The sequence below is a fragment of the Ascidia mentula genome, chromosome 5 (assembly GCF_947561715.1).
Source record: "Ascidia mentula chromosome 5, kaAscMent1.1, whole genome shotgun sequence".
Lineage (NCBI taxonomy): Eukaryota > Metazoa > Chordata > Ascidiacea > Phlebobranchia > Ascidiidae > Ascidia > Ascidia mentula.
The window spans coordinates 17,454,136-17,464,974 of record NC_138570.1 but is presented as its reverse complement, the minus strand read 5'-3'; the positions used below and the strand labels follow the sequence as shown (position 1 = coordinate 17,464,974).

At 34.2% G+C, this 10,839-nt stretch overlaps 2 protein-coding genes across 3 annotated transcripts; one reads left to right on the top strand and one right to left on the bottom strand.

The window, feature by feature from the left end:
* The first annotated feature begins 1,063 nt into the window (after nt 1–1,063).
* On the top strand, nt 1,064–6,151 carry LOC145903997 (receptor expression-enhancing protein 1-like). 2 transcript variants are annotated; one of them, XM_082992199.1, is made up of 10 exons: nt 1,064–1,196; nt 1,616–1,649; nt 1,966–2,038; nt 2,147–2,223; nt 2,883–3,003; nt 3,390–3,603; nt 4,033–4,203; nt 4,539–4,652; nt 5,028–5,113; nt 6,011–6,151. In XM_082992199.1, exons 2-10 carry the CDS (start codon nt 1,618–1,620, stop codon nt 6,119–6,121), a joined length of 999 nt encoding a protein of 332 aa, XP_082848325.1. In that variant the 5' UTR covers nt 1,064–1,196; nt 1,616–1,617; the 3' UTR covers nt 6,122–6,151. The 2 variants fall into 2 exon arrangements, with proteins under 2 accessions (XP_082848325.1, XP_082848326.1); XM_082992200.1 differs by lacking the exon at nt 5,028–5,113 and having other exon boundaries at nt 6,011–6,147.
* A 1,700-nt stretch (nt 6,152–7,851) lies between these two features.
* On the bottom strand, nt 7,852–10,149 carry LOC145903996 (uncharacterized). Its single transcript, XM_082992198.1, has 7 exons — nt 9,991–10,149; nt 9,788–9,895; nt 9,396–9,595; nt 8,970–9,132; nt 8,515–8,736; nt 8,277–8,363; nt 7,852–8,062 (listed from the first exon to the last, which is right to left on the bottom strand). Exons 1-7 carry the CDS (start codon nt 10,042–10,044, stop codon nt 7,871–7,873), a joined length of 1,026 nt encoding a protein of 341 aa, XP_082848324.1. The 5' UTR covers nt 10,045–10,149; the 3' UTR covers nt 7,852–7,870.
* Nucleotides 10,150–10,839: the final 690 nt, after the last annotated feature.

The window sequence follows — 10,839 nt, the reverse complement described above, 5'->3', positions numbered from 1 at the left end:
GTGACATCAAAGACGAGAAAGCAAAAAATAATTGCTGAATAAATGCTACACTAAAGAGAAGTAGCGCTAAGCGCAGTCAGAAACGATGTAAGTGTAAAAGAGTAGAAGACGGTTTCAAAAGACCAAGTTCAAACATAATTAAAAGGTTTCGAATCATGAAAAGCCGAATTCCCTACAACTACAAGCTTTTGATGCCAAAAATGCATAAACTCCATTCATTGAGTAAAAACGAGCTGCAAAAATCGCCTTATGCGCTAATGGCATAAATTTTAAACAAGTTGTTAACGCCCAACTGGCAACACTGTACACTGTACAGAACATTGTACTGTACTGTCTTGTTATGTTGCTATGGAAACCCAGTTTAAATTTTGTTGTGTTTTTTTGTACATCTCCATTGATAAAATGCGTCAATTCGTTTAATTCCAGCACTTATTACGTATGTAAACAATAATGGCACGTAAACTGACTGACAAAGAACAACGGAAGTGGTTCTATATATTATCCGTAACCTACTTAGATCAAGCGAAAACACAATAGTTATTTGGGGACCAAAGAACTAAACAATATTTTATCACGCAATGTTCAGACTGCGAAGTCACAGAGACATCAGATTTAACTTGGAAATTTTGTAGTTAATTGCTGCCTTTCTGTTTTAATTTTAGTTTTCAGCCCATTCCACTTCATAACTTCGTGTTTTTCATGGTTGTGATGATTATAAACGCTTGACTGCGTTTCACGGTTCAAGTAGTAGGCCCCAAGGCGAGATGAGAATTGAGAAGTGACAAGACAATGAAGAAGAGAAGAGTGTTTTCCATTGTTTCCGTTCATAAAAGGAGCCACTGGTCTGTGGTCAATGATCATAAATCGGTCATGTGTCAATGTATGGGAGCAGGACACGTCCTTGTATTGCTGTGTAGTTGCGCAATTGCTCATACAGAAGTGTGTTTGTGTAAAAACTGTTGAAATGTACATTAACTTCACTATGGCGTAAACCGGATTTAATGTCGAAATTTCCTTTGACTTAGTTTTAAATCTGCATCTTTTATTATTTTATTTTCTCTGTAGAATCAAACTACTCACTGTTACAAGAAATTATTGAAAATGTGGCAAAATCTGTGATGTGCGTTAATTTAATGTTCAATGAGATTGTGACAAGTTGTGTGTAGCAGCTGAGCTGTTAGCTGTAAAAGTCACAGGTGAGTCAGATCAAAATCAGCTGTTTCGTATTGTACGTTTCTCATTTCTTACAAACTTTAGTTTAACTTTAGGAATTTTAACACAACTATTCCCGAGATACGTTTGTTGTTTTTAAATAGGTTTACCATGCCTTTATCAGACAACAGACATGTTGTTGTTTTTTTGGTTACTTTTTTAACAATTTAAATTATCAGCTTATCATATAATTGCTGTGTGTTGTTCTTGCAAGTAGGATTTTTAAATGCAAGTATTGATGTTTGATTGCAAAGTAAACAATAAAACAGTGGCAGCAAATGGTCAAAATAAAAATTATTTCGATGGCTATATATATATGTATTTGTCTTTAAAAAAGATATGGGTATAAAATCTTATTTCTTTTAATGTCTACCATATTTTTAACTAATGTTTTGCTTTGCAGCAATGGGAGGAGCTATTGTCTCAAGACTTGCCATGTAAGAATACCTTACTATAAACTATAACTCTTTGTTGTAGTAAATACCATTTTCTATATGCCATTATGTTTGTTGTAAGTTCCCAAACAAAGTATATATATGCTTGAAAAGGAAACTCAAAGCAAATATTTATTTTCAAATTAGTTAACTCCCAAATTTTTTGCAACAAAGTATATGTTGCTTACAAATATGTTGAATATGAGTTTACAGTTAACATAAAACACATTTAATTTAAAAATAGGTATTAAAATCTTATGTAAGTATATATGTGGGGTGTTACGGTAGATTATTGACATAATGCTATTGTTGTTTCCAGTGTGGGCTGTGGGTTGTTGTATCCAGCTTATTCATCATACAAAACCGTCAAAAGTGCAGACGTCAGACAATACGTAAGCATCATAACATTGTACATGTAATAGTTTGTTGCCATGGATGATGATAGACTCTACTGTTGTGCAATATGTTACAACAGCTTATGGATACATTATGTTTTTTAGGTGCGATGGATTATGTACTGGGTTGTATTTGCACTTTTCTCATCAGCTGAAACCTTCACAGACATTTTTGTCTCATGGTAAATTACAAATTTAATATATATGTGTGTATTGTTGTACTTTTTTTGTTTAGCATTGTTTATTCTGTGGCTTTGAGTTTTACAAAATAGAAAACATTTTAAAAAATGTTACTCCTTTCCTCCATTTTATGGCCCAGACTGAATTTATTAGACATTGTTAAAATATTCCAATGTTAAGAATATTAAGATTATGAACTATTGGTTCAAAAAATAAAATCTTTATTGTTTCTGTAGAAGAATTATCATAATCCCCAAGATAGGAAGCACTTAATAGAAGTATTTAATCCAACAATGATTGAGTGCGTTATATTACATGTGTGTAAGCAGCTTTGGGTAGGATCAGACGGCTTATTGCATATGCTACATAAATCCAACCCACAAGACTGCTTGTTGTATATAATGTAAGCAAAAGTGACCTCATACTTTCACCGATATGTTGAGGTGTTCATTCTGCAAACAAACCACTAAGGAAACAGCTGTTGCGTGTGTCATAGCGATGCAGTAAATACGTAGGTTATAATATTGTACTGATAGATGCTTTATACATAATGCTCTTGTATTGTAGGTTATGACTATAAGTTTAGACTATACTAAAAATATTTCCACTAAAGCTTTCTTGACAGTATTTTAGAAGTGTTAAATTTATTAATTTTTGCCAGGCTGCCCTTTTATTATGAAGCCAAGATGATTTTTGTTTTCTGGCTCGCGTCTCCGTACACAAAAGGTTCAACATACTTATACAGAAAGTTTATTCATCCAAATTTATCCAAAAAGGAACAGGTGAGACCATAGTCAGACATTGTTTGAGCTGGTGCTTATCACAGGACCTCTCGAAACAAGCACCTACTTCAAATATAATTTCATACACCCCACATAATGTTCTAGAATTATAAAAGCATTTTTTTCTTCACACATTTTTATCCCTTTGCACAGCATTTGAAAAGCACACTTTGCACTAATATATTTTTGTTCATTCTTGTTTGCCTCCATAAAAGTTGCATCAAGGTTGCAACTGTTACTGGAGTTTAAGTGATATCACATGATATTTTGCATTATTTTGATGTTTACACAATATAATGGCATTGTTCCAGGTTACAGCTTCAATGCTGCTACAAGTTTGGTTTATTTTGTGTTTCTTACTTTCTCATTCAAATGCTTGTTTGCAGGATATTGATCTGTTCCTTGAAAATGCAAAAGACCGTGGATATGAAGCAATGGTCCAGGTTGGATCAAAGGGATTCAACATGGCGGCAAATGCAGTTGTTACTGCAGCTGTGAAAGGTCAGGCTGTGGTCACGGACAAGCTGCGAAGTTATAGCACCATGGATTTAACAAGACTCCCTGAAACAACTGAAATACACAGACAAGCGGCAGCTGCAAGTATGTGAAGAGTTGTGTGTGCTAACCATGGATATCAGATTATTTGTTATGCAAAATATAACATGTCTGTATTCTTAAACATATGTTAATTTTGCCATTGTAGACTATATACTAATATGCAATTTGAAATATTTTATCAGAGTTTTTACATTGATAAGTAAGTATTGTCTAATTGCATGTAATGAAAAGTTTGTAGGTGATCCATATTAAACAATTTTGTTTAGGTGTAAACTATGCAAATATAGTGATCATATTTCTGTTGTATTTTCCAAATAGCCAAATGTATTAATGTTACCAGTTCTTGACAGACATAAATTATTTTGGTCCAGTGCCACTGCATAATTTGCATGAAAAAGTGTCTTTGTCTTTTTAGTGTATGTGTGCATAATGATGCACGTTTGCAAACAGTGTAATGTATTTTATTTGCAGACTTCGGCAATCCTGCAGTAGTACGTGAAATGAACCAGCACTCCTCAAATCCCGTGGTTGCTCTCGATGCTGAAACTTACCACGATGGTGCATCGGGTGAACCCCAACTTACAACACAGTTCAAAGCCTACTCAATGATGAATTTGAGTAATTCCAATATTGATCAGACTGGTGAGTAAATATTTGTGTTTAACTAAAGTTCATAATCCCACATCATGAACTCTGTGAGTTGCATACAGATGGCTACTGTTTCGACCTATAAAGTATCATTAGTGCAGCTTAGTTGTTTACATCATAAACATTGTGCACAGTGCCTTGGCAAACAAATTTGCAAACTACAAAACCTCTATTGTAATAAAAAATAATTCAAAAAAATTACATAAAAATGTTTTTGCAAATCAACCTCTTGTCATAGTTATGAACTGAAGCATTTGAACATTTGCTCCATTTTAATAAGTATAGCAGGACAATATGCTATAAAATGGCATAATAACATTGAAATATAGGTGCTACCTTCGAGGACATTTCTGATGATTATGATGTTGAAGAGTTTTCGACAGCTCCACCAACTCATACCACTGACGATATGACAATTACCAGAAGAACAAACTATGCAGAAGGTACATACTGGGTTAAAATTACATTAGATACACAATTAGTTGGCAGAAATAGATTGTATTTTGCAAATTGAATGCTGTTTTGTCATGGTTTAATTTGAAAGCCATTAAATTCTTGATTGCGAAATAAATAATTACATGGCAAGTAGTGAAAACCTTTCATCATACTAGCATGTATATATGTTTGTTTTAAACTGCATATAATATCATTGATCTTTTTGTTTGCTGTGCTTTTCCCAAATGGAAAAACAAATTTACTTTTGTCCATTAATCCCTGGTTTTGGCCAACTTATTTCTTTTAATTGCCAAAGGTGTTTCTCCATCATGCAATGTATGGAAAATTGGTTGGTTAATTTTTTTTGATTATTTTCCGTTCAGAGGCCGTGCCTCAACCTGGTTTGAGCCGCGATCGTTATTTAACGATGCCGCGAAGAAAAAAAGGTCACAAAAGTAAAACAAAGCATGTAAGTCAGGTTTTGTTTCATTGTTTGCTTGAATATATTTTTGATATATTCATTATGTTATATTCAATCAAAATTTAAGTTATTTTACTGAGAAATGAAAAAGCAGTTAGGTCCTGCTTTAACAAATTGAATTAGCCAATTTACTAAATGTGCAATAACAAACAAAAATGTACATCTGCAGTCATAGGCATACTTGGGATTACTAAAGGGGGGAAAAATTTTTGGTAATCACAGAAATGTCGGCTTACAAAATGGCATTATGTCATTAAAAAAACTCAAAAAAGCCAGTTTTTGTGATAAGATTTGGAACCAAACAAGGGCTTGATTTCATGTGCGAAACTTTGAGACTTTGCCATTGATACGTTAATGTCTACAATTAAAAATGATTCAAATTGTGGCTCCTGACATAATCAATTTTAACCAAATCTTCTTGCAAACTATTTTACTTCTGGCCTTCCAACAGATGGAACATGCCATAGATTTGGTGTAACTTTGGTGAAAGTATTTTGTAAGTTTGGTTTGTGATGTGGTAATTAGTGGTGGGAGGTGCAGGTGCCTAGCTTTGTTGTCTGTCCAATGTGTGGTGACAGTACAAAAGTTACAAATGTAATTTCAACCAACATCCTAATAGCTTGATAATTTATCATTAGCAATTAGATAGCTCTGGCCTTTCTGTGTAGAATTATACGTTTCAGCACTTTGTAGCCAAAAAGACAGATTATTGTTGTGTGTAATGGTTTGTTTTGCATTGCAACATTGCTATTATAAAAAGTTTGTGTTGTTCACACATCCAAATTTCTGTAGATGGAAATATGAACTTTGTTTATCTCCATGATGTACGTTTGGTTCGTAGGTTGACATTTCATAGGTTTTTATGATGTTTATGTTTGTTTCCAGCTTCCTCCAATGCCAGCTGACCAACAGCCTGATTTGCGCAGATCGAAGAGAAAATCCAAATCAAAACCCAATTATGAGGAAGGGTCAGAAGAAATCCTGATAATCAAGTGATTTACAAATGATTGCATTCTCCTTACATGTCCCTGTATATTGCCTTGTAGCTAGTTTGCAAAAATGATTTTTTTCATTGGGTCCTCAAAGACAACTTGAATACAGTAGGGTGGAAAACAGGAGACAAATTACCTTATTTTCCACTATGTTAGCTATTGTGTAATTCCACAAGTAAGATTGGATTTATTCTGTCCCATTTATATGGTTTGAAGGGTATTCTTTCATTGTACTCAACAAGCAAAGTTTTGAGGAAGTTTCTGCCTGATTTTTGTGAATTATGGTTGCTTATCTTATGTCAAAATTATCGAACATGTAAACATTTCAACATATGCACTTATTGCAATTGTAAAGTGAACGGGTCTCCTGGACAAGCAATGTATTGTTTGTATTTTTATTAGTAGGCCGACGTAGGTAGGCAATGGTGATATTGGGTTGGTGTTAATAGGTTGGGGTGGTGAACATTCAAAAAAAGACTCTTTGCCAATAACTAGACAAGCCATCAACAGTCAAACTGTTGTAAAAACTGTACCCTTTTTGTTCAGTTATTTAAAACATGACATTGGTAATATACAAGATACAAATGTTCAATAAATTTTATTGACTTTGTGATGGCATCCAAGAAGGTATGAGTACATTTTTGTCCATGAGAGTTTATTGTTATCTCTTGTCTTTGCTGATTCTCAATGTCTGTACGGTCGTTTTATGTAAAAAGCTTTTTGTACAACAATGCATATTTTGTAGTGTCAAGCCAAAAACTGATATGTTGCAGAATGTAGTTTTAATTAAATTTCTATTATTTTACAACTTTTTTTCCTGTGTTGTGAAGCATCTGTTTGTCCATTGCATGAAAAACTGGCATTTAAGTTGTGTACGAACTGTATCATGCCCATGTGTGGCATTTTTTTGGTCCAGTCCATCACCATACACTTCCACTGAAAGTCATTTATTTATATCAACCATGAAAAGAGTAAAGATATGTCCATTCCACACTAGTTTCCTATTTGTGGCATCAAACTCCTTGAAAAACTGGAGTGTTTTCTTGAGATTTACTTCACCTCAACGCATCTTTTATTTACCAAATTTTGGAAAAAAACATTGACATTGATTGTAAAATTTTGACAAAAAAATGCAACAGTGATAATGAATGTGTTTGTACACTGTGTGTAATTGATTTGCTTCTTTGCACATATTACTGCTTCGATGGTCGCATTAGTTTACTGCTGTTTAGTAATAAATGAGCAAAAGTCATAACACGACCAAGATGACATTCTGTAATGACTGGAAAAGTTGTGCATGGAAACTGATCAATCCAAGTTAAGTTTTGTTTGGATAAAAGTAATATTGTGGCTTTCCATTGAAACTCTTTTGCACCACATGCAAATATGACTTAAATAGCACAAAACAGTGAAACAAAAGAGCCTGTCTTTAAAACAACCAAAAAGTTTTTTAGAAGCCCAACATCTTGAAAAAAAATCTATTTGGATTTCAAACTCCCACTTCTGTATACCACCAAGTAGTATTATAGAGATCACCTATGCCCCTGTTTTATTGTTTGTGCCTAACAATAATAAAAATTTATGCTTCTTGTAATTATTCATTCCACATCGACAGAACATGGACCAAAACAACACAGTTAAAAATCTTTTAAAGTTTGTGTAGTAATAACACATTTGAAGTAACATCGAATCATACTCATCGCACAATTTCACACAAAATGGAATCACAACATGGAGACAAATAAAACAAGAATTAGGGCCTTGCTGATCTTGTATACGTTGCATCAATTTGCGACAGGTCTGGAAGCAGAGCCATTAACCTTCTGCGGTACTGGGTTGGGGCATCAGTTTGCAAAGGATTGTGTTCGAGGTAGACTGTGGCAAGACATTTGCATTTCTTCAGTTCTTCCATGTCATCCCAGTCATGGATTAGGTTGTCATTTGCCTGCACAAAAAAAACTGATTAAACTCTCCATTAGCAGATTCCCTACTAATCTTCATCAGGCTTTTAAATACATTTAATGTCTGAAATATTATGTACAACTTGTTTGCAAGAATCTTTAAATAACTGTAGTGATAGGATGCTTTTTGTTGTTTATATATGTACGTTGAATTTGATGATAGCATCAACCAAACCTTTTCATTTGGAACTTACTTACCCACAGTTCTTCTAGTTCCTGAAGATGACCGAGGTTTTCAACTTTTGTAATTTTGTTTCCTGCAATGTCCAATGTTTGCAGCTTTGCCTGAAAAAGAAACATTGCACATTATAATGTTTGTAGTGTTTTCAATAGTTTAGATTTCGTTTGAGCAAAAAACTTAAAAAAATTTTACAGGAAAAACACCAGTGTAATTCTGGTGAGAATCTCTTTTTCTCATCTCTTGTACACTGCTTACATTGTTTTCAAGTCCTTCCAGCTGGGTGATGCCATTGTGACTGAGATACAATTCTGTCAAGTTTACCAGGGCACTTAAACCCTCAATTTTGGTCAGCCGGTTGCTCATTAAAGCAAGAATTTTGAGGTTCGTGAGAGCTGAGAGATTTGAAATGGAAGTTATTTTGTTCTTTCCAAGGTACAATTCTTGCAAATTGGTTAGACATTCCAGATTATCTATGACCTAAAAAAAATAAAAATAAGAGGTTCATCAGGACATTAGTACCCTAATGTTTGGCTTGTAGTATTTGTCGACATCAAACTTGCCAAATAAAAGTCAATTGTGTGCAAAAAAACACATCAATAAATGATAATTTAAACCTCGAACACAGACCTGACCCTATAGCCACACCAACAGTTTAAAACACTGGGAAAATATTTAACCCATGCCTTGCTGCTACATGCAGAAATTCATACCCGAATTCTGTTGTCACCCAGCTCGATCATTGTCAGGTTGACAAGGTGACCAACATTTTGGATTTTTGTGATTTTGTTAGACACAAAATACAATTTCTTCAGTTTGATCAACTTTTCCAGCCCTTCAATTGTGCGAATCAGGTTAAAGGACAAGTCCAAAATCCTGTGTAGAAGTATAAGTTTGACTATGAACAGAGCATAGAAAAAAATATGTATAAAAAACATTTCCACGGAGAGCATTACAATAAGCTAAGCATATTGCGCATGGATCTCATTAATAATTCAAGTGATTGTTAACTCAGCAATGTAAGCCTACAAGTGCCAAGGGACAACATAGCACAAATATGTTTGTAGTCAACAAAAAACAAAAAGTAGTTTAAAACATTTTGTAGATATCATTCTCAAGTATTTTGAAACATGGCTTACTCTAACAGCTCAAGACTTTCCAGGTTTTCAATTCTTTTAAGCTTGTTGTCATAGAGATCAAGGTTAGTAATGGTACCAGACGATCCTTCAAGCCCTTCAATTTTTTTGATGTAGTTATTACGGAGACACAACTCAATCACTTTCTTTAGTCTGTCAAAGCCCTCCAAACTTCCAATTCTTGAATGTTCCAAATCAACATACTACAAAGCATAAATAAACAGTCACAATATATATAATTACTGAGATGATGATAAAAAAAGGCAGTATGGAGTGGAAACAAACGTTTCTTTTCCATGCATCCTACTTTTCACATAATTTATTGAAACGCTAGAACGTATAAACTATAAGCCACCACTTGATAAATTATTTGTGCAAGAATTACCAAAAATAACCTCGGCCTCTGGATCTAGCATGGTCTTTGGATTGAAGTTTTTATCCACATCGTCAACTTCCTCTTCTTTTTTGTCTTTCTGTTCATCCTCATCTGACATTTCACCCTGCTGCAAAAAAATTTGGCTTTCATAAAAGTAAAACTTCCAAAACAACCGAACGTATTACATGATACATTTATTAGGTTCACTGCAGTTGGACTTACCACTACATCAACGTTGCTTGATGTATTTGTACTAGGTTCATCCTTATCAGCCATTATAACTGCAACAACATGCAGATCTTGCGAGTAATATTTGGTAACTTCTACAAAAAGCGTCTGCAGAATCCGGTGATAACAAATAACGGGAATCGGTAAACATCACGTAAGGTAACTTGATATTCCTTATTGTCATTCTGGCAGAATCCGAATATGTTTCTTCGAAAAAAGCGTTCCGCACCAATGATTACCATTTCACGAGCTGGTTTATAAGAAACAAACGTGTTTGTCCTGTCTATAAATCACAGTATGTCTAATTATTTAACACAAAATCAAACTGGACAGTTAGTACACACAAATTAATGGCAGCAAATCCCACGTTTTTCATCAGAATGGCTACGATTTACGTGTTTCACTACGGGGGGGGGGGGGGGGGGGGGTACGTCACATTCAACAACGTGCCAAAATACCTTCCGCACCCTATAATTTTTTTAAAATCTCTGTATCTGTCAAGAATCTATTGCTGATTAACGGAAAAACAATTAAAATCGGTACAAATTCCAGATATTCAATCAGAATGACTTCAAACACAAGCGATTTTGCGTGTTTTGCTAGTGGGTACGTCACATTCAACCGCGTGCTTGTACTAACTGTCAAGTTTGATTTTGTTTTAAATAATTAGACGTACTGTGATTTATAGACAGGACAAACACGTTTTTATCTTATAAACCTTCTCGTTAAATAGTGATCATTGGTGCGGAACGCTATTGTCGAAGAAACATATTCGGATTCTGCCGGAATGACAACAGTTGATATTCCAACGAAATTTAATTCTCGCGAATCGTTATGTTAATT

Bases quoted from the DNA above. Each gene is read 5' to 3' on its own strand.
- LOC145903997 (XM_082992199.1), top strand. From the start codon at position 1,618: ATGGGAGGAGCTATTGTCTCAAGACTTGCCAT. The intron at 2,039-2,146 runs GTAAGCATCATA...TATGTTTTTTAG, and splicing joins GTGCAGACGTCAGACAATAC to GTGCGATGGATTATGTACTG. The intron at 5,114-6,010 runs GTAAGTCAGGTT...GTTTGTTTCCAG, and splicing joins ACAAAAGTAAAACAAAGCAT to CTTCCTCCAATGCCAGCTGA.
- LOC145903996 (XM_082992198.1), bottom strand. From the start codon at position 10,044: ATGGCTGATAAGGATGAACCTAGTACAAATACATCAAGCAACGTTGAT. The intron at 9,596-9,787 runs GTTATTTTTGGT...TATGCTTTGTAG, and splicing joins TGCTAGATCCAGAGGCCGAG to TATGTTGATTTGGAACATTC. The intron at 8,063-8,276 runs GTAAGTAAGTTC...TTTTTTGTGCAG, and splicing joins AGGAACTAGAAGAACTGTGG to GCAAATGACAACCTAATCCA.